General features: G+C 44.2%; 2 protein-coding genes across 5 annotated transcripts in view; one reads left to right on the top strand and one right to left on the bottom strand.

Moving 5' to 3' along the window:
* Window positions 1-23,463, top strand: part of MGME1 (mitochondrial genome maintenance exonuclease 1) — a 45,058-nt gene that overhangs the window by 15,331 nt on the left and 6,264 nt on the right. The window contains exons 1-2 of one of the 2 annotated variants that reach the window (XM_049833667.1): window positions 19,542-19,597; window positions 20,932-21,123. The gene's annotated coding sequence lies outside the window, so the exon portion shown is untranslated. Of the gene's footprint in view, window positions 1-19,541; window positions 19,598-20,931; window positions 21,124-23,463 lie in introns of those variants that run through there. The other variant, XM_049833668.1, reaches the window with a different exon arrangement.
* Window positions 1,420-19,125, bottom strand: SNX5 (sorting nexin 5). 3 transcript variants are annotated; one of them, XM_049833664.1, is made up of 13 exons: window positions 19,030-19,125; window positions 9,873-9,977; window positions 9,254-9,364; window positions 8,555-8,676; window positions 8,100-8,223; window positions 7,368-7,463; window positions 6,376-6,481; window positions 6,221-6,296; window positions 5,338-5,377; window positions 5,164-5,250; window positions 3,878-4,037; window positions 3,039-3,124; window positions 1,420-1,989 (listed from the first exon to the last, which is right to left on the bottom strand). In XM_049833664.1, exons 1-13 carry the CDS (start codon window positions 19,060-19,062, stop codon window positions 1,942-1,944), a joined length of 1,194 nt encoding a protein of 397 aa, XP_049689621.1. In that variant the 5' UTR covers window positions 19,063-19,125; the 3' UTR covers window positions 1,420-1,941. The 3 variants fall into 3 exon arrangements, with proteins under 3 accessions (XP_049689621.1, XP_049689622.1, XP_049689623.1); XM_049833665.1 differs by lacking the exon at window positions 9,873-9,977 and having other exon boundaries at window positions 19,030-19,110; XM_049833666.1 differs by lacking the exon at window positions 19,030-19,125 and having other exon boundaries at window positions 9,254-9,387; window positions 9,873-9,962.

Here is a 23,463-nt window from a genome sequence, read left to right as displayed (position 1 = left end):
CCAGAGCTCAACTTCTTCAGACTCAGCCCAAAGGCAGTTACGTATATAGGCTGCAAGTTCCTTGCTACTGACCGATTTGCAAAAACCACCCAGCTACTGGAGCTAGGTTCCGAAAGACCCAGCATATAACAATATTTTACTGTAAAACAGCATAAGCAAGATGCTACTTCTACGCCATAGGCAATAGATGCAAAAGGGCATGAACCATGGCTTTTGAGAGCCACAGCACACTAGAAGCTTATCCTGGCACAGCTGGCAGACCAATAGAGCACAGGATGAAGCAGCCAGAAGAGAAGGCAAGAGGCACAGTGTGCCTTTTCAGGAAAAGCCAAAAATTTGCCAGCATGAATTGTCCAGCTTGGGACCACTAGTTGCCCCAGGACAAGTAGCTAGGATTTTGTATGACATCTGTCATAGGTAACAGCAATGCTACCTACTAGCTCTCTTCTATATAGGGGCCATATATCCATAGGCAATATACTTATGCAGCTGCTGCTGGAACTGAGCTATTTGGGCAGAAGCTGAGCATGAACTCCAGAAACCTTAATCAACCACAAGTTCAAACTGTTCCTGTCAAAGGTAAAAGGAGACAGAATTCAGACATTTTTCAGCTAGACTGCTGCAGGATGGTATTGCTGTTGAGACCTGCTCAGTTTTCATGGGGTACTACAAAGAAAGAGCAATAGGTCACAGAAAAGTAAACTATTAAACAAGCCTTAGATACTGCTGCTGAGCTGCCCATTCTCAGAGCTTCTCTGGTTGAAGCTGCTTCAGGCAGTCTGCCCAGAGCATAGCCACATAGCCTACTTCAAGCATGATTAGAAGTTTAGTCACAAGAAATTAAGCAAGGCTCATATACTCTTCTTACTCAAAGCTGCCTTTAGAAGGGTATGGCTCACTGACCTATATCCACATACGCCAGATGATAGCCAACCTGTAGAAAGATGACCCTGGGGTTTATAGGCCGAGTTGCCTCAGCTATGGCAGCCTATGCCCAGTTGGCCATACTAAGTTTAAAGAGGTTTATCTTAGAGAAGAGTGGCTAGGGCTGTGCTTCCAGAAGACCTGAAGTTTTAAACAGCCTCTTGTTGCTAGCAGGAAGTGTGAATATTGGCAAAATATGAAGCATTGTGAAGTAGTCTGAAGGAGTTCAAGCCATCTATACCTATCAATGCTTTTGAAAGGCTTGGTTTCCTCCACGTGCTGCATATAGGAAGTAAGAGCTACTCAAACAGCATCATGACCTGAAGTCCCCACATTTCATGTCAACACCCATTCCAAGAACAATCCTATTGAGTCTAATATTTCTCTAGTGCTCTGAATGAAGAGCTCCAGTTAGGAGTAATTTGCAATAGTTCTATGCCTGAAAACTCAGATTGTCATTTTACATCTCACAAAGTCTTGCCATACAGCAACAGCTTGTTGTATCAGACATCTTTATTTGCTGTGTTGCCCAAGTGTACAAATACTGAATGTAGTTATAGAAATTCAAAATATATTGTAGTAGAAATCTGTCTGGGAAGTGGAATGTTAAGATATTTATTTTATAAAATTACTACACTTATATAAGTCACTCCCACTTGCAAGTTTAATATATCAGGGCTATGAAGAGACAGATTACTTTATGATCCCACAAAAAAGGAGTTCTTCTCAGAAAACATTTTCTGCTAGATGAAGTCAGTCAACAGCAAATTGTTTTCTTACATTTGACTCATTTTGAGTTATCAGCCAACAGGATGTTAGCTACATCCAGACAATTCATACACAATTCGGCTTTCATTTATACCAAGAAAGTCAACATATCACTATCAACATATTTAAGTATTAGTCAAACAATCTCAGTGACAATATTTATTTTAAGCTAATGAAGTCAAGCCAATAAGTTGCCCCTGGCCATTGAGTGCAATTGATGCTTTTTTCACATTTTCAAAATAAGGCGCCTTAGTTCTTGAACAAGTCAATACAGCTTTGCAGGAGAGACACATTGTTCTGGAAAGGAAGAGAATTAGTTTCAGATGAGTATGACCAATAATTTAAATCCTGCCTTCCACAATGAAGTGGCTTCAAAAATAGTAGGCCCATCCCAGGATTTTGTAGCCTGTGACAATGCTAAAGGGCTTCTACTGCAAAGACAAGCATTCAAGCAGTAAAGCATCAAAATCAGATCAGAGTCTGCAATCTGCCTCTTCCTGCAGGCCTGTAACCATGACTCAGTTTGTGGGAAGGAGAGGGACAAGAGACAGCAGTAAGTTTTTGAAGTGGGCCAAACTGAGCAGTATTGTCAAGCCTTTTACATGTCACATTCAAGCTCAGCACTGAAGTAGCTACCTATGAAGTCCAGGACTCTCAGGGAGTGGGAAATTAGACTTCCCTTCTTCAAAAGGAGCTGAAGATACAGTTATCTCTTCCTGACTCTTCCTGCTTTCTCTACACTAAATTAACAGACCCTGTAACCTGTGTGCACTTCCCTGGATTAAGCTGGCAGTACATGGTGTGGTCTCCACAGCCTACTTCAAGCCTGCTCAGTAAAGCTTGGCAGAGGCGGCTACAAAGCCAGTGTCCTCCTTCACTGACAAGCCAAGTGAGAAGGGCTGACAGCTACATCACAAGCTGCAGGATGTGCTCTCACAGCACTCAGGAACACTTCAAGCAGCAGCTGCCTTTAGATGCAGGAGGCATCAAACCCCACAGATGAGGCTGCCTGATGGCAAGTTAGGTGAGCTGTTGTGTACTACCTGCAAAATTGAGGCTTCTTACTTGCAGTGCAATAGGCTGATGTTCTAGGAGTGACAGGTTGAAAACAGACTTTCTGCATAGGACAGATAACTGTCAGTATTTGTTCTTTGTATGCACTGCACCTACAGCTTTACACTTCCTTTCTTTCCCCTCTTCAGATCTCAGCTGAAGAGCCCAGCTGTTCTATTTTACACTTCCTAGTTTTAAAGGGAACCCAGCAAATCCTCCAAGTTACACAGTACTCGCTTCCCTCAAGCTATGCCTGTTAAATTGCAAAAAGATAAATTGCAAAAAGAACACACCTTTGCATGTTTTATTTCCAGTTCTGCCATTTCTATTAAGTTTTTGCGGAATGCTGCTATTCTCTTCTGTTTGAAGCTCATCAGTTCTGTAGGGAAAAAAGAACAAAGATGAGACAGATGTACAAAGTGTGACTGAATTTTCTGTAATGCCCCTTATGTTTCATGAGTTCTGTGGTACAGCTCTAGTTACAGTATTTGACCACAAAAAGGTTCAAGAGTTAGTCTTGCTGTTTCTAGCCAGAAATGCACTCATCACATGACACTGACATCTTGGTGAGGAAACAGCTTGTCTAAGACAGAAAGGTTTTGTAAAAAGACAACTGGAATAAAACAAAAGTAAGCCACCACACAAGCTCTGTGAGAACACAGAACATTTAAAACCCAAGAAGTTTAAAGGAGTAGCATGTGTACCATGAAAGCATGTTCCCTCTGTTTTATATTGTCCAAAGGCATCTGCTAAGAACCAGTGTTTGAAACTCTGTATGAGACACTCAGCTATACTGGGACAGAGCAAAAGACTGTTTGCACAGTTCTAATTGAGATACCAAAAGCCTGAATAGTTACCTTCAGGTGGAGGCTAAGAACAAGAGTTCAGTCTGGAAAGCAAATTCTAGGGGCTTATAATTAAGGTTGGTCTAGTACTAACATAGCTCTGCCTCAGAAAATCATTCTTGAAAATATTTAGCTGCATTCATTTCACAGGCATCTATACTGCCCTTGAGATGTTCAGACTACTTGCTTCAGAAGAATGCTCAGAAGCCTTCAGTAGTTGAAGGTCAGTTAGAGACAGACTGCATTAAGATCTCCCTTCAGCATAAACATAGCAAAGCCAATTTTACCTTGTTTTGCAGATTCTGAAATCTTTTCAAACTTCTGACAACAATCCTGTTGATGTGCCTCAGCCAGCCTGACGTCCTTGCTCTTTAGCCTGGCTTTATCTAGAGCTTTGTTCGAATTTTCATAATCAACAAGAGCCCTTGTACGTCTGTACAGAAGATCCTGAAAGTAGACAGAAATAGTGCATCAAAGCCTTAAGGGGACTACTTCCCAAACTGAGGTTACAACTACCTTAGCAGCAGGAGGTTTCGCTTCTTTCAACACCAGATTCTGCTTCTTCCAACAAGCTATTACAACCTGCTATGCTCTTAGCATAGCAACAGGAGCCTTTCACCAGTGCAGTGCCAAGTTTTCAGGACAGTCACTTGTGCCTTAGTCAAAGAAGTTCAAGGGCTACTGTAGACATCACTTCTTCCCTTAAAGTAGCTTTATCCTTTTATGAGGTGGGCCTCTCCACTAAGGAGGAATAGTACTTTCTGAATTCCCTCAGTCTGCTTCTAGGAAGGGATACACTATCATTTAATTTGTTGGAGATCTGACAGTGAAGCTTGAGCTTGAGTGAAGCAATATACTAACCTAGACATAAGAAGCAGTACAGGTCTCAGGACCAATTCCCTTCTAATCTAGCAGCAGTATAGTCTTGATATCAAAACAGCAGTACACCACATAGAGCGAGCCTGTAGCGAATGTTCCAGGGTACCTCACATTAGAGGTATAACACTAGATGAAGAGGCCCATCAGGTTATACCTAGATACCATTTCTCAGCATAGTCACCCGCTTGCCAAGTCAGGTATTGATTAGAAAAGAGTTGCTGGCAAGGCTTTTGCAGTCACATCAATCTAGCAAACCCCTCTTGGAAGTCTAGGCTCCAACAGCCTTCACATGTTACTGCATATTCATGATAAAGTACTTTAGTAGGTGGGATTTACTTCAAGATTTGTAATTAGTCATCATTGGTTTTACTGACAAGTCAAGAACTCAGGCAGGGGAAGGGTTAGGGGTGCAGACTCAAATGATTTGCTCTAACTTACTTACAGATTATTTAGAGTTCTTCCTCTCTACATGCCAGAGAAAAACTGGCTGGAGATCTTAAACAGCCCTTCTGTAAGTGGGCTGGACTGCAGCTAGCCAATATATAGCTTCTATATTCTGTTGTGGTTTAGGACTGGCAGGTTTCTTAAGCAAAGCAAGGGTCCACCTTCCTGTCTTCTTAAAGCACAAAGAAAACCATGAGCACGTCATGATGCTTGTAATAAAACTAAGCTTCAAAAAGAAAACTGTTCTTACCTTAGCAGCTTCTATATTGAGCATGTAGTATCTCAACAGTTCAGAGAGCTTTAAGTCTTCATCAGATGAAACTCTACTCTCTACCTTCTGCAGAAAAGATCAGATAGTTGGTACGTAACAGGAAACAGCAACATCCAGATTCAGAGATTCCCCACCCCCAAAAGCTTCTCTTACCCTGAGTTTCTCAAAGAGTTCAGCAACTTTCAACAAGTACCTAGGGGAAAAACATGCATAAGGAAGTTTTAGATACTTCTTAGTCTGATAAATTCCAGGATGAATTGGCAAGAAACAAAGCTGAAGGCTGGAGTTTACTCCTGCCTACAGAACCAGACAAGGGCTTGAAAAGAACTCAGGTCTAAGCAAAGACCTGGATAAAAGGTTCAATGCAAGAGGTGCCAGATTCCAGCCTAACAGACTAGTACAGCTGAGCAGCTAGACACCATTCAAAGTAACAACACTGATCTCTAGGGCATAAAGGTCTTGTGGAGAATTTCCCCACTGATACCCTCCAAGAGGGATGAACTGTCTTATTTATTCAGCTTTATACTCTGTTTCAATAGGAGCTGGGTACACTGATAGCAGAGTTTAGAGAGGTGGAAGAATTCACCTCAGAAAAGGTGACTAGGTTTCTGTAGCTTAAAAAACCCCTACTATCCTGGAACTTTAAAGGCCCAGAAGATAATACAGGCTTAGTGTAAGCTGTGGTTGTATTTAACAGCATATTAAAACACAGATACATAACCCACTTCTCCCATATTTTCTGGGAGTTTGTGACCTGAAAAAAATTCGAGGAGATTTCTGTTTAGAAGGAGCTTTGATGACCAGCACAATTCAGCTTTAGGGCACAACTGGCAAAAGATCAGCTAGTTAAGAGTCCGATGCAATTGATAGTTTTAGGTCTGCTGCACCAGGAGCATCAGAGGAAAGAAAGTTTCAGTGCCACTTGCTTGCAATTCAAGAAACTCAAACCAGCTATGACTCAATCCCCTGGATTTTACAGAAGGAACTTGATATTCCCAGACTCAGGATATGTTTATGAACAGTTAGAATTGCTTACTTTTTGATAACCGTAGGTTCTTCTAATGCCAGGCTGTTCAAGCAAGCTGAAGTATAAATATAGTCATCTGCAACATCTGCAAGAACAAGACAAGGTTTTCAGGCTGAAATCAGCAAGACTGCAAAGTCTTTAGAAAGGTCATTGAAAAGATTCACTTTTATGAGATCTTGTCATCTTATCTGCTTTTGCACATGCATCCTTGATTCTGTTGTAGTAGTTTACAAGAAAAGTCTTCTCCTGCTCAAAAAAGTCTTCTACTTCCTGAAAGAGAGTAGGACCTGTTAAGTCAGTTACATTACCACAGAATACAAGCTCTTCCTTGTTTTGGGAAGGGCCAAAGAAATAACCATAGCCACCTGAGCATTATGCCTATCCATCTCTACTGAAGAACAGAGTTCAAGACAAGATCCCCAGCCAAGGGTTTGACAAACCAAGCTGTTTGGCAAGTTTCTTTTTTGCAATGAGGGTAGACTTGACACTCAACTAGTGTCAAGTTGAGTAACCAACGAGCAACCAGTAAGTTGGTACTGGACAGCCCTTAGGGCTACCAGTTGCTGGAATTTTATTTCCCAGGCCTGCTGCAACACAGTAGCTAAGCAGTAAGCTTAGCTTACAAGCTTGCCTCATACCCACACCAAACATACGTACTGTAATGTTTCATGACATTGTGTTTAGGACAGCAATTCTATTAGAAAGAGCTACCACGGCAACATGATAGAAAAGCTGGAGCTGGACCAGTTACAGAAGTCTTTGGTATTTGATCTCATCTAGTGCAAGCAGAAGTCCATAAATCATGTCTGTTCAGAGCTCCAAGGTAACCAAAAGCCATGACCACATTTGCTGAAGGTGTAATGCCTTCCTCCCCACCAGTACAAGGTGTTAAGGCAACTCTTCTGCATCCACCAGAAACTTACAGTATACACTTAAATTTTTAACAGCCTATAGTTTTCAATGTCTTATTTCTACAGAAGTCAAAATTAATATAGGCTACTCCACCCAACTTGGGACAGTAGTAACAAGGAAGGTTAGCATTAGTAACCAAGCCTCATGCACATCAAGACTGAAGCAGACATAACTAACTTCCCTGGAGCAGGAAGAAAGAAATAATCAAGATTAGGGTAAGAAAGAGGTAAACCAACTACCTTACCTTGACTCCAGAGAAGAGAACTTCATCAGCACTCTTCACCATGCTTTTTAAAAAGCCACCAAACATCTCTTTTGTGTTTTTCCTCCGAACACTCAGCTGCAACAGAGGGGCCAAGACAACTTTAAAGTTATCCCAAGGGGGGAAAAAAAGAGACTATTTTGACACTTGCAGTGCAGTAACATCATTTATAACTAGCATATGACAGAGCAGGCTGATTTCCAAGCTCTCCATAATACCTGTATAAGCTGTATAAACATGGCTTATGTAACATATGGCTTGACTCAAAGTTGTTCAACTATTCTGCACCACAGATTTTTCCCATTCCCAGAAACAGTTCATTTTCTCCTTGCATATATTGGATCAGCATCTATCACTCATAATTAGGTGTCACGAAACAGGTGCAGTACTAACTTTAATACACCTTCATTCTTCCATTTTAGGACCATGCAACACAAGTACATGCACAGGTACACCTGAACCATACTTGTTCCTAAAATAAAGACACACAATGTTGGCTTCCTAACCAACTTCACTAGGACTAAAAAACACTATGAGATTTATAGCAGAAAAAGGTCTAACAGTCAGGCTTTCATCCTTTAATCATCTCACAGAAGTACTGGCAATATCTGCTTGCTGATGTTACACACAGATTTATATAGCATTCTGACTGGGCCCAGAAAAAGTGACAGCACTCTGAACATATTGCCTCAAAGGAGAAAAAAAGTGTCTTACATCCTGGTCATACTCCAGAAAAACATGAAAATTGCGATCTTTGCTGAGCACAGGATGAGAAGAAATCCGCTGAAGGAAGATTTCATGTGACGATACAGTCTTCTTGAAGACAGCGAGGTATTCACTGAAAGGAAAGAACAGACTGAGATCCTCTCTTGTACTGCCTTCTTCAATATACAAAGAATTGCTTTAAGTTTAGCCAGTGACAATATGCAACGGCATGCTTCTGAAATAGCTAGCTACTGATAGAGAAGCTATTTTCAATCTCTTTAGCTAGGAAGTTTCCCAGTTTGAGAGAAACTTTTGGCAGCTCCCCAGCTCCAGGATTTTAAAGATTATGCAGCAGCAGACACCCTTCGAAACAGTCACACTCAAGATCAGTTATCACCAAATAGGTTGCTCTCCCAGGAGGCTTCTCTAAGTGCAGCTTTTGGCAGTAGACTCATTCTACTTACGCTTCTAGCTCTTGCTTCATTTTGGCAAACTCTTCTTTTGTCATAGACACTTCTCCTTCCCCTAGCTTCTGCATCTTCTCTCTGGGACCATCAAAGTCAGGCTTTGAAGGTGCTGGAGGTATCTAGCCAAGGAATTGGTTAGTGATAGATGCTAGCAAATAAAGTTTTCCAAAATTACTTCCAGCTTTCTCTGGAAGGAGGCCCTCTTGCCTGGTCATGGCAAGCCAGCAAGGCTCTGCACCCAGGAATTCTAGAGGCATGTTGATGTATAGGTCCCTCTTTGCCCCTCCCAGGTCTGTGCTACCCCTGCCCCAGGAGGGAAACCAACCAAGAGGAACAACCTCTATAATCCACCCCATATCCAGCCATCTTCTGTGGCCCACAGGACCTCCTAAAGAATCATGATAGGAAAGACTATATTTAATAGAGTATTTCACTGTGTCATCTTCAGGCAGATATTAATACAACCATGGAATCAGGGATTCTGAGCATCAATTTTTTTTTTGCTGCTCCAAGCTATACGGAAAGTTAACAAATCCACCCCACTCAAGTTGTTTGGGAATTAGGGCAAAAGGAAGCATAGGGAATACCCAAGTCACGATAGTAACATTGGTAAAGCAGACTTCATGCTCTTACTAGTATGCATTTTAAATTGCCATTGTCTTTCATTTAGAATTACATTTTTTAGGAAGTACTTACAATGAGTCCTGCATACTCTTCAGTTTCAGTGAACGTATCATGCAGCCACACAAAGTCTTCATGCTGCCTTGTAACTGAAAACTCAGGGCTTTGAAAAGCTGGCAGTGTAGTCTGGAAGAGAAGATATAGAAGCCCTACTGTTTTGTAAATTAGTGCTTTTAGAAACAGTTCTGTCTGTTTCCAAAGGAAGCTATTTTGCCTAGTAAGAGCCTCGCCTACTCCCTTTTAGCTGAGCTGGCACTCATTTGAGAGCCTTACTACTATTTAAAGAAAAGACACTGTTGTGGAACAGCATTAATGCAGTTTATTTTGTAAAGTTTCACAGTAGCTGGTTTCCCCACCCCTACCCCCCAGCCTTCTGGTGTCAAGCTAGGATTCCTTAGCAAAGCCAATTTAGTATATCAGCTACCTTGTCTCTAATTTAGAGAGTGTTCAGCCTTAGGAAATCTGAAGTTTCTGCATAAATATAAACACACCCTCAGGCCACCTTTAAGTGGAGAACCTTCATCTAATTAGATTTCCTTCATTGCCAAGCCCATCTTTACAGGTATGTGTATTGCAAATACACAGATTACTTGCATAACATTTATGAAGACCTCTTTCTACCTCACAATCTTACCTTAGTATGTACAGTGAACTTCACTCTGTCCTTTTCACTTAGGGCATCGGGTATATCAATTTGGAGAGAAGGATCAACATTCAGGTCTACAGATACAGACCTCAGCTGCAACAGAATTCACAGTATAAGCCTCGGTCAAGCATCAAGTAGGTTTAGTGAAGCTAGACTGGCCATCGGCTGTCAACCAAGAACCACACTGCACTAAACTGCTGCCTCCAGGAACAGCACATATGGGCAAGCAGGACAGCCTTGACACTACTTGCACATCACTGCAACAAGCCTTTCCTTCCAAACACAGGAAAGGAAAAAGCCTTGTTAGCTTAAAGTCTGAAGAACTGATCATTACAGTTCACACTAGAGGTATTTGGCAAGTCTTTATGTGGAAAGAAGCATCCTCCTTCTAGTACTTCTCCAGCTTGTTTACTTGGAGCACATCAAGCCAAGGCCTATTATGCCACTTAGAAGATAGCAACAACCCTAATAGTTCTCTCTTCATTAGCCTGTGCCTCCACAATATGTGGCACAACAGCTCTTAAGAGCCTAGCCTTGTGATCCGTTTCCTCATCCTTAGATCAGAGAGCTGCTTTAATCTAAGGCAAGAAGAATGAAGTGATTTTACCTATTACAAGCCATAAGCAAGAACTTGATGCTTTCTCACCAGGCCCAGACTGGTCACCACTGCCATTCTGATCTCCCCAAACTACTGCACATGTTCCAGTAGCTGTTCTGACAGCTGCAGAGGCTACAGTCTCTCTAATCCTGGGGAAAGGGGGGCACAAAGCCTCTTTAGGCTCCCATAAAGTCTGAGCCAACTGTTTGCCAGAAACAGGAACAAAACCCAAAACACTGTGGCACTATCACTGCATCCGTTTAATCTTATTTTCAGGATACCTGGCATCCTATTACTCATTGCTGCTAGAATGCACATTTGCTGTTAAAGAAAGCCCCAATAAGCTGGTACAAGAAATAGCCTCAATGATATCCAAACTTTGCTTTACGACAAGCTATTTATTGCTTGTAACCGCAAGTCCCTTCCTCTCCCAAATGCAGGTTTTGTCTTACCCTTTCTAGACAGAGCTTTGTGTCTGGCAACATCTTAATCCTATTTGTTTCTACTCAAAGCAGCTTGGAAGAGGTTTCTGAGCATGCTATGCGAGGAATCCTTTACAGGAGACCTCAGAGCCTACCAGGTTCAATAAACACCAGACTTGCCTTCCCAGTGCTTCAGACAAGCCTTAAACAGAGCCAGCATTTTCCTTCAGGGACTGACTCCTTCATTCCAACAGCCTACATCCAGAATATAATTTCAACTGTACTTAAACTTTTCTAGAGCAGTGGAATAGCCTTCTCAGTTGAAGATGCTCTAGGTTACACACCACTAACATCCTCAAGTTTTAGTCCTACTGAAATTCCTTACAAGGACAGAGCTTTCTGACTCGGAGCAGCCACCAGCCCATTTCTCCCTCTGGTTTACAGTTTGAACTTTCTTTATCAAGTCATACTTCACCACTTGTACCCAACCATTGAAGACAAATGGCTTCAATTCCCTACATGACCTCAGAAGCAAGCAAAAAAGTTTAGGCATATCCAGCATAGATTACCAAGATTAATGCATACATCCAGCTCTGACATCAAGTAGAATCACGTATTTAGATACCAAAGAATAGACTTTTACAAGCTATTAAACACTGGTGATCACCAGCTTCAGTCATCAGTAGACCAGAAGCATGGAGAAACCTTAACCTATCATATTATAGTGGTTCCTATGCTATGAAACCTGTCTTCTAAGAGGCCCTCCCTTCAGTGCTGCAGCCTAACAAATAAGAATTATTTTCTGCATAAGGGAGAAATTGCCAGAGATCAAGGTCACAACACGGGAAGTTTGCTGAAGAGTGACTGTCAGAGCCAGGCTGAATCTCAAGGTTATCCTTTAGAGATAATTCTGAAGGCCTTCCCAGGGAAGCAAGCTAGAAAACTGGGCCACAACTGATAGCGTTTCACCACCCTGCAGCATACTAGTGCACAGACCCCACCAGCCAGGAGCTTGCCCCTACTATCTGCTAAGCACATGTTTCAGCACTGAAGGCCACAAGCAAACTGTGCCAGACAACATCTGAACAAGCCCATCATATCACAGATCGCTTGAATGCAGCCTTAAGCTTCTGTAAAGCTACATAAGAACTGTTGAGAGGTTGCCCTTTGTAAGGTGAAGCTTTGCTTCCAAAAGCTTTGGAAACTTCCTTCCCCCAGTCTGGCCATCGTGTACTGCAGTCCAGATCTGGTAGATGACAAGTCTCTCTGGCTGCCTGCAGAGGACACAGCTGTCAGGCTAGCAAGCATTTGCCTCTATCCAGCCTGCTCCTGCCTAGACTCCCCCTACTACTGATGGTTACTGCTATCATCTATGATCAGGCTGTCATGCATAAGTGAGGAATACCCCAGTCACTGTACCCTCATCCTTCCAGCCACACCGAAAAGACTTCTATCTGCTGCATACTAGCTGTTAGCTAGAGTTAGAAGGAGGTAGGTAAGAGATACACCTTTTTAAGCCTTACGACTATAGAGAGACCTCATACGCGGCACACTGGGCTTCCCATTCTGACTTCTGCAGGACAGGAGGCTTTTATCCCATCCTGGGTATTGCCTTGGCAACGAGCAAGAATGTTGAGCTTACAGAGCGTGCCCTGGAACACAGTTCCTAGCTGTCCCAGCACCGCTCGCATCCAAATGGACATGGTAGGACTCCAAACACAACAGGGACTCCAACAGTACAGTCACTTCTCTCCAGCCACCCCACAGGACAGATTATTACATTCCTCTACAGGCATGTGTTTCTGGTACTTGCTAGGAAGGCACAGACCAAACAGCACAAAGGTGCGTCATTCAGAGGTCACTGGCACTGGTGTAAGCAGAAGCTGCCCCATTTGGTCCCTAGAGGAAGGATAGGTAGAAGGCCACCATTTAGACATTAGTTTCACCTGGAGCACAGCTCACAGTCTGTTGCCAACTGAATGAAAGGCAAGTTGGTCCATGTTTCCCAGCCAGATAACACTAGCAGCCAAAGCAGTGAGATGCAGACCCCAGTGTTTTTCATCCTGCTTACTTATCTTTACTGTCCAAACAGGATCAGCAGTGCTAACAATATGAACTGCTGAGTCTGGAAAGTATGATAAGCCAAAGGAAACTGCTTCCTCTCAGCTAAACTAAGGAAAGGATTACACAAATCAGCCAGTCCTGAATTTGTGAACTTTCTTATTAAGTCTTGTGGAGAAAGTAACCCATGATTAGATGCTGTCCGCACACCCCTCCATGCCTAGTAGTTGCCTGCACAAGAGACGGGCAGGTATAGACACAAGATGGTACTGCTTTGTCTGATTAAACCAGTCCACATCACAGGCATTTCTCCCCTGCACTAGCACCATAAACTGCAGAGGCAATGGGGCAGCAACACATAACCTACAGCTTCAACAATCCCCAGGAAGGCTACTGCAGGAGAGCTTACTGCCCCAGCAGGGCCTTATTTACACAGAAGCAACTGTGAGTCAGCAGCAGTGCTCAGCTGTGCACTCCAGAGCAGTGTGTGCTATACATACAGCCCAAAGTGCGAGAGCAGCCCAGAAACAGGACAAGAGTAAAGAACACCTTTATATAGAGTGGTGGGATTCTGCCCCTCAGGACTACATGAAGCCACTTGCTAAAAAAAACTTCAACTTCTCCTATCCTAAATATCTGCTGTAAAGGTACATGACCCAGCCTATACTTAAAGGCCACTGCAGGCTAAAACATCAAGCATATCACTATTTGACAACAGCACAGGATCGTCACCACTACCCTTCAGGAGTCTGGTCTTCAGTGAAGGACCTGGAGCCATATGAAACAGAGGCTCATGAAAACCACTGGTCACTGTGAAGGTCACTGTGGGCTCCTAACTCCAGGCCAGAGACCTTTAGGATTACACAATCATGGCAGCAAGGCTCAGACTACAAAGAGAGCATACACACTGTCTGACTTGAGGAGGACAGAGTGCTTTGTTTCCCTACAGAAAGTGCTGGAGCAGCGTTTCTCCACTGAACCAAAAGCAAGAAGCTCCCCTCTTGTTACCACAACTCTATAAAGCACTAACCCAGTGAGCACCTAAAGCAGATGTTTCACACCAACCCTTAATCAACACAAGCACCTGCTCCTGCAGCATTAGCAGCTCATCATTCAGGACCTTTCATTCCACCATTCCTCCTACACCCATCCTACAAGGAGGAACGAGGACCAGCTTGCTTATGGTCACATGAAGGCTGTGCAGACCAAAGGAATTAGACTTTCATCTCCAGGCCTCAGGCTTGTTCCTTTATCACAGCAGGCACCCAACCCAAGACCTTCCCAGGAAACCACTCCATCTTAGCTCTCTGGCCTGCCACGTCTGGCAGCAACTTCATATCTGGAGGCATTTCTCTGCTATGACGTCATTGCTTCTTTCCTGCACTCCAGGCAGTGGGCAACAGAACTGAAGTTTCCCCACGCCAGTTACCAGAAACCAGTCTGTCACCCCACACGCTCAAGGGGATATAATCCAAGCTCAGCAGCTGGCAAGAGATTATTCCTTACTTGCAGCACATGCCCAAAGAGGTACAGAGGATGGTGACTCCCGGAGGAGCACAGTGGGGAAACAGCTGGGTTGGGCAGCAAACTGAAACACTCACCCAAACCCAGCACAGTGCCCCCACTTTCACCTCTCATTTCCCTTTCTCAGAAACAGCTTAGAGGGTTCTGGTTTGCAATGACTACAGCAACTGTTACAGCTGCTCTGATGCCTTCCACTTCTAGGCTCACACCTTTTGTATTTGGATCCCCAGGGTTTCTTAAAAGATTCAAGAAGAACTTCTCCCTGTTCAGTAAAGATACTGTCCACAACTGTCTGACCTCAAGCGGAGCCCTCCAGAATAACACACAGTCATCATATTGATTAATGTTTCTAGGCTTCAGGACCAGAAGACTAAAATAGGTATTATGGTACTAATTAGGACACTATGATAATCACCTGATCTGGAAGCCCAAGAGAAGAGACAGCAGAGAGCATTACTGTGACAAATCCAGGTAGAGTTTTACAGCACTTGCTTTTTTTCCTATTGCTTAGAGATGTTAAAAAAAACCAACAAAAGAGTTGGATCATTGAAGTACAATCCAGTGATGACCATCAGCTACCCAGGCTTCAGCTTGACAGACCTAAGTTTCTGACCAGGCCTCACCCAATGCAAACATATCTTCATGCTTGCAGGCATCCAGTGGAAGGATATGCCCTCAGCCACTGAGGCTGCTCACTTCTGTTGAGCGGCCTGAACGGCTGCTTTTAAAGTTACACCCTTTGCAGTTTTAGCATCAGTTCTAGATGACTCGATCTTACTTCTGCATTCTAACAAAAGAATCTGCCAGTGCAAGCAACCATGTACAACATCTGATTGCTAGTGAAATAAGAGTCTGTATTTATTCACAAAGTCAGATTAATCTGGTGTTTTCCACATAGCTGGGCTCCCAGAAGGAGTCCCACAAGGAATTACATGTCACAGAGCCTTCTGCTTATTGTCAGCTACCTTATAAAAACCTCTCCTCTTACTGATCACCTCCCCTCTGTCACTCAAGCAACAGTCACAAACAAGACTTCAGTAGTAATTACATCTGCCACTACCCAGAATCCATTACTTTTTACAGAGTAGTCTTTCTAATTAAACCAGTTTAAGTGCTCTCCAGAGAGCACTAGAAGATCATGATGTTTTCTGGCAGTTTATACAGAGTCCTCAGTTCCAGAGGGCCTTGCTTCAACACCCAGGAGTTAAACAGCAGACTTGCAGAGTATCTGGCCTGCAAATATTAGCAGCATTAGGTGCTGGAACTACATTTCAGTCATATTCAGCACAAGTAGCTTAAGTTTCCCTTTAATCAAGATATTAAAAATATGTCTGAAAGTACACTGCACATATGCAGCAGTAAAGAGCCAATACAGTAGATGTGAAGCTTTGGTTTTGCAGCCTTGGTGACAGACTTGCTGTTAGCTCTCTGACAGTCCTGAAACAGCTGAAACAGTCCTGAAGTAGTCCGAGTTACACATAACCAGGAAAATTGAACGAGTCTTCATGCTGCTACTTATGCTGTAGAAAATGCTTTCCCACATTTGTGACTTTGCACTGTAGAACTCGTGATGCAATGAGTGAATTATTTTGCTTAAAACAAAGATAAAGAGGGAATAACAGCTCAATTTAGTCGCATTGAAATGGCATTCCTCACCAAGTGCAGTGCTTGCCAAGTAAGCAGAAGGCAGCCTCTATAGCCAGAGCACCTGTTGCCACTGGCTGTGTAATAAGCTGGCCTGATCACTTAGCCTTCCTGTCAGAGGGATTTCTGCATCACCCTCTGCAGGAACCAAGCAGTCACACACCTCCACGCAGAGGGAGGGAGCTGTGGGAAAGACACTATCAACCTTCAAGGATCCCATATTCTGAGCAAAAGCCTCTCTATCTCACATTGCTCCACACAGGACACCTCCACCCAACCCACTGCTTCTTCAGCTCAAAGGGTCAAGCAACAGCTTTGGCAGCACAGGCCAAATCCACCCTGCTGCAGCAGTCTGCCTGCAGAGCACAGCCTATGGCTAAGCACTTTTAGCCCATATGCCATCTGTAACATGAAGCACGCCCAGCTAAAATGGAAACTGTGCAACAGAAGCAAACCCCTAAGCCACACTCAGCATCTACAAGAAAGTTTTGCTGACCTTGTGCAGCAAGGCTGGAGCTGGAGGTAGGAGTCTCAGCAATACAGCCTCACCATGCTCTCTTCACCTCCCCTGGATCTGAAATTGTGTCATTAGCCCAAACTGCTGGGCCAGCTTCCTGAAGGCTATGCGTCCTTGACAGTACATTACCCTTATGCAGTAGCTTTCACCTTGCTAGCAGATCATCTCCCTACTTGCTTTTGGGCCCAGCAGCATGCAGAAGCAGTTTTCTTGCAAAGCATAAGCAAGATCTGGTAGACTCTCATTCTTTCCAGAACACTTAGCAGAAGTTGTCCAGCACCGAGAACCACTGTTCAGGACTGATGACAGCAAGTCCCAGGCTATGACATGCCATTTTGTCTTCCACTGATTGTTCTGAGAAAGAGGGGCTACAATACTCGCTCTCAGTATTTTGATCTAGAACAGTTTAACTGCAGACTGGAGCCTTTAAAATACTATCGAGCCACTGACATTAAGAAATACCAGGGTACTTGCACAAGCTTAGCTTGGCAGTCCCACTACTCAATTTCTGAAGTGCCTTTTCCTCCCCATGACAGATTACACCATCTTTCCCACTGCACTTCAATCACCCTTATCCTACCCTCCCTTCCTCTTCCTACAGATCCTGATCCTCTCCTGCTTCGCCACCTCGGGGTCAGTTTTTAGTTTGTACATACCAATGATTCTTATTCAAGGTTAATACCTAGCGAAGCTTCCTTTACAGGCATAGGCTTTATCTACTGGCCACACACCAGTTTCATGTTGCTGTTTCGTTAGCTAAACAGGAACAGACAAGATAGGAGTATTTCTATCCTCCCCTCTGCTGCTGGAATCCCAAGACAGCCCTACTGCCTGAAACAAGCTAGTTAATCTTTGGCCATTGAGCATTAGAGTTTAAAGCTATTCCAGCCTTCACCGTGGGAGAATTTTCCCCTCCCCCCAATATTCCTGTCTGCTAAGCTAGAAAGGGCACATAAACAAAGTTACCAATTGCTGCAAGACAGATATTTTTCCTTCCCCTCCACCCATCACCTGCAGGTCCTGCAAGCCTATGAAGACTTGCACTCTGTATTCTCAAATGGCAGGTACTTAAATACTAATAGTTTCACATGCAGCAGAAAAAAAGGTTAACCCACTAGCTAGTTCACAGCTCAAAGCAAGAAAACACTTGTTCAACAAACTTTTGCCTGTTCTACTCCATCAAGATAATTTTAAAAGATTAAAATGCAAAGGAAGCATATGAAAGGAAGTTATTTAAAAAAAGGTAAAGGCAGGTATATCTCTAGCCCCCAAGTCAGCTGGCATACATCTTCCAAAAAGCTGAAGAAAACACAGGCTGACAAGACTTGTGCACCCTTAACCACTTACCACACAAGTCATTTTCCTGTAAGTGAGTTAAGCTTATTCACAATGCAAAACTACATTCAGATGCAACAGTATGTAAATCAAACAGGCAGCTCACAGACTGTTACAGGGCTGTCTTATCTTCTATTCAAGGTGTGCTGGGGGTAGTTATTAAACCAGGTAGACTAGGTAGAGTAAGCCAGGCACCTTGTCCAGTATGAGAAAAAATTCTAAACACATGCACATTAATTCACAAAGTTCCTGTTTTAGCATTTAATTTGCATTTCCCCAGAGAAGTTGGGAGTCTTAACGTTGGGTAACACCCCATGCTCCCTCAAAGACAAGACATAAGCCTCCTCAGCACTTAAAGCTTCAAGACTACTACTTCGGAGAAAGGAGAACCAAGTCAGCTACAAACATGACAACCAAAGGAAAGTGGCATCGCAGCTGAAGTGACAGCTGACAGACTAAGTAACACAGGCCACACAACCAGGAAGGCTGGTCACAGACACACAAGGCAGCTGACCCACTGAAGAAAAGCAAGTTTAAACACCTCCAGCAGAAGCGCCTACAGCACTAGCGCCCAGCCACACGTCCCGACGAGCAGGCCCAGCTCCCGCAGCGCCAAGGCCCCGCTTGTCACCCCTTACTCCTGCCACACACTAGGTGCTCCGCTCACAGCCTCATGGCAGCTCCAGAGCCCTTCCCTTCTCCTCCTTCCCACTCTGGATGGTTTTTTTTCTGCCTCCCCCCCCCCCCCCCCTTCTTTTCTATCTTTCTCCAGCACCCCACACTCACCCTGGGCAGCTGCGCCCTGATCACCTGCCCTCAGAGGACCTCGGGTGCAAGAAGCGAGCAGCGCAGGGATTAAAAAAAAAAAAACACAAAACCACAAACCTCAAACCGAACACAAATAAAAACCCGTCACCACCCCAGTGCTTCCAGGGGGAGAGAAAGGGCGGGGAGCTCCCTCACACCCCACAGGGCCAGCCCGGCACCGAGGGCTACCGCACCCCCACAGCCCACCTCCGCCGCGACCCGGGCCGCCGTCCTCACCTTACTCTGCGCGTCCTCCCGGAGCAAAGCCATGTCGCCCGAGCACGACCAGCCGCTCGCCACCCTCCCCACCACCGCCGCCGCCGCCTCCTCATATAACCCGGGGCGGAGCCGCGGCCGCCTCACGCCGCCGGCGACACACCCCCACCGTCCCGGCGGCCCCCGCGCGGACCCGGCTCCCGCCCCCTCAGGGCGGCGGCCATCTTAGGTGAGGGCAGGGTACTGCTTGCCTTCATCCAAGATGGCGGCGTAATGGTGCGGCCGTTTGGGGGTTTTTTGGTGTTTTTTTTTCCTTTTTTCCTTCGCTTTTGAAAATTTGGGTTACTCTCTTTAGAGTTTTTCAAAGAACGGTCAAGAAAAGCGGAAGAGACAAGGCACGCCCCCCTCATCACCGCTCTCGGCGGCCCCAGCGCGGGGGCGGGGCCGGGGCTAACGGCGGGGCGGAACGACAAATCCCAGGAGGCCGCGGGGGGGGCGCGCCTGCGCACTGAGCGCTTTGGCGGCGGCGGCGGCTGGAGCGCGCCTGCGCACTGGTGGCCGTGGCGGTGGCGGGAAGCGCGGCGCTGAGGTAACTAACGGTCGCCTTGGGTTTCCCCTCTCCGGGGACTGATGTTCGTGAGGGAGCTGGGGTCGGCTCGGTGGGCACCTGCAGCGCGGGGAGGAGAAGGTGGACTGGGGCTGTTCGGCCGCTGATAGGTGTGGTGGTGAGGTGAAAGGGTGCTCCCTCAACGCTGGCCGCTCCGGCAGGCCTGGGTTAGCTGAGGGAATGCTGCAGCCTGCCCTGGCTGCTGGGCCTGCAGCTCCCTCCTCCCGTGGCCTACCCCTGCACCCCAACCGCACTCTTGGCAAACGTGTGCCCATCTCCTGCTCCCGGGTCTGTAACCTCATGGTGGGGCTGCCCAGGGCTGGGTGGGCAAGGCCGCGGAGGCAGTGGGGCACGCCGGCATGGAGCAGGGCTTCTTGTCCGGAATGACTTATGTCTGAGGGAGCGAGAGGGAAGCATAGGCTATCCGGCGCTATCTGGGATTTTTAGGCACTTGATGCCTATGCAGAAAGATTGTCTGTCTGCTGGAGAGGGCTTGCTGGTCACCAGTACTGGGCCAGCTCTTAAATGATTGCTTTGCTAAAAACGCTGAGACTGTGTTACAACCCTATTTCACACTAATTATCTTCCCAGTGCTGAAGCTTGTTGTCCCTTTGGTCCAGTGTAGCTCTGTGGGCTTGTGCTTTAAACTGGGTTGCTAAATTTAAATATCCTTTTTCTCCTTATGCTCTTCCCAAAAGAGGGGGCTGTATTTTTGACCCGTATAGGTTCAATGATGTAGCTTACAAACTGCAAGGAGCCAAGGAATAGAGGTTGGGGGCAGGAAATGGGCAAGTGTGCAAAGTCCTAAAAGTGATATAGCTGTCAAAGCCCTGCATTATTAAACTGTACCCAAGGAAAAGAGAAAGCGGTCATTCCAACCAAGAAGATAGGTTACTGTTGCCTTTCTACATCAAATAGTAATACTTCTTCCCAGAGAAAAGCCTGTGATGTTAACTTAAAATTATACCTTCATCAGTGGATTTGCTCTCCTCAACTTAGGTACACAGGGCAACAGATCTGTAACTGTGTTTAGTAGTGCTCTTATTATCTCGGAAGTAAACTAGTGCTTTTGTGTGCTTGATAGGTGACTGGAGAAAAAGCTATACTGATTATTGTCTGAAATCATAGTTGGAGGAAGGTTTTTATGGATTTTCTTAAGTAACCCTTTTTGTTTCCCTCACTTAGGGCACTAATTCCTATCCTGGAAAAACTTCCTCAGTTGTGTTAGTGCAGTTGTTGTTGGAGCTACAAAGCCAACTAGCTTTGGAAACTTAAGAGAAGTCCTCCTTCTTTGTTTTGTTTTGTTTTTTTCCCAGGTTATTTTATTTGTGTTCAGCTCACCAGTGTGGCTCATCATAAAATACTTGAAGCAGTTCCACTAGTCTTCGAACACAAACCATTTCAGAGAGAAAGGAGATGCTTCCCCAGAGAGAAATATCAATTAAATTCTGCTCTTTATATACGAGAGTAGATCCAGACCACTCCAACTCCATTTCTTTCTTATAAACGTAAGTTATTTGCATGCAAATGCCACGGATTTATTCTGCTAGGCACAAGCGTTCTTTAGTTCTTAGCAGTCCTAAAACCTCTTTCCTTTTGTAGAACAGCACAGCAGCTGATAAACTCTCCCTTTCCTGGTGGTTCAGTTCATAGTGTGCACAAACATTTCCACAGATATTACTCCAGAATGATATAGGCTGTTAAATTTAAAATTCATACTAGATGTTACTGAAACACTGCATTAGTGTTATAGTCAATTAGCTTTAGGGCTCATAATATTGCATATTTTAATAGCCCTGTGATTCAAAACAGTGATCTGGTATAAATTCATTCCTTAAAAAATGTTGAGGGGGCAGCTTACTACAAGTGAACTTTATGCTGAATCAGGTATCATCTTGATTCCTGCAGTTGACATAAGGCCAGAATAAACTTTTTCTTTTGTGCTCTGGCTAATGTCACAAACACACAGTCATTGACCCAGCATTTATTCTGTCCTGATTAATACACTTGGGTAAGTATATTAGCAGTCATCAAACAATAGCCTGAGAAACTACAAGCTTGGATACTACTACACTGGAATAAGAGTATTTTTTTTCCTGTTTTGTTTTTAAATCACAGCTTCAGCAGCTCTATTTAGAGGTAAACCCCAAGAGAGGAGAGATTAATTTTTCTGCACTGCTTTTCATGATGAAAAAAATACGGTGAAGCAATTTGCTTATCATATTAAAGCCTGACTTTTATGTATCCCTTTGCTGCTTTTACTGTTGTTACCTCCCACAGCAAACTGACACCTGTTGTAATGTGCTAGCATTGTTCATTATTTCTTTTTCAGCAAGGGGCAGATGCTGTCAGATAACTAATCCCATTCCAACACCGAAAAATCTACTAAAAACTGTGATAGTCTTCTGAGAAGAATGAGTTGCTGTAAATCCTGGCATAAATTTGGTTATGTTTCACCTAAATTTGTAAAACTTCCTCACATGTCCATGAAATGAAGCAGGGCAGAACTTAAGTTACAGAACATAGACAGTCCAATTTCTTGCTGCTGTGTAACCTGTCTAAAGCAGGTTGTTCTATTTTTTGGCAAAACTTGGATGCTTTTGTGGCGATAAAATTGTTGAAATTGTCTGGTTTGTCCTTTCGTAATGTATGTGACTGTGCTTTTCTCATGGGCAGGCAGGAGAGTGGTTTTGACGGGAATCTGAAGGCCAGGGAACGTGCAAAGGGTCATGTCCATTCTTGCTGTTGAATACTGGAAAATGAGAAAACGCGTGCAGCTCTACCTAGCCCTAGTTCTGCTGGATAAGGAAAGCAGATTTAGATTTGCTTTGATATTAAGAATAATGTAATGATTAAAAAAAGGGAAGTGACACATTCAAAGTATCTTAAATGGTAAGGTTTCCCTTGTAAGGTAAAAAGTCAGTAGCAGAATTAACCAGTTGGTACTTTCATTATTTTCCTCTGTTACTCTCTTATGGACAATTAAGCAGTTTTTAAATTCATTAACTATTTTGATTGATATACATTTCAATTGTAGGGAATTCTTACTAAAGACTGAGTGAGACCATCTAACGACAGTATGGCAAATCTGGCTGTGGGGTACCTGGTACTGGGTCAGAAATGCCACTGCTACATGACACGCAGTTCTGGTCCAACCTGATTCTGTTTTCCTGGTTCAGATTTGCTTTTGACAGATTAATTTTGTGTCGGGTTACATGCCATTAGGTTACGGAACAGTTATTATTTGCCCAAACCATACAAGGTCAGCATGAAAATGTAAAGCCAGTAAAGAAAAAAGCAGTGTATCTGCCTACTCCTGATTAAACTTCTACATCTGGATGGTTTTGTCCTTCACAGGTGAAGAACAGTATTTATGGAACTCAAGTCCAAGGTCTCAGCCTGTTGTTACAGGATGCCTTGATCTAATCAGCTGTAGCTGATACAGCCCCATTTTTGCAAACTGTTCTGTGCAACAGATGCCTGCACCCACACACGTTGGTGTCACTGCAGTTCTGCATGAGTGCAGGATCTGTCCATACAAAATAACTCCTCCTACTGTTTTTGTTTTCTGTGGGGCCTACAGCTTGGACAGTGTACAAAGTGCTGTGTAAGAAGCGTGGGGAAGGAAAAGAGTGATGTTAAAGTATTGTCGGGAGCAAAATGCTGATGTTAGTTGGCAATGTGCATTGTCTGTATTCTTTGTTTGCAGTGGATGGAAGGGAACTTTGTAATGGTCTCAGTAGGAGAATAGGGCCTTGATTCTGCAAGTATTTAGTGTTGATTTAAATGCCACTATTCAAGTATTTACATTTTATCCATGTGCATTAACTTTCCTAGGACTTAGCACT

The sequence above is a fragment of the Accipiter gentilis genome, chromosome 30, assembly GCF_929443795.1.
Source record: "Accipiter gentilis chromosome 30, bAccGen1.1, whole genome shotgun sequence".
Taxonomy (NCBI): Eukaryota; Metazoa; Chordata; class Aves; order Accipitriformes; family Accipitridae; genus Astur; species Astur gentilis.
This window is presented reverse-complemented; position numbering and strand designations above follow the sequence as displayed.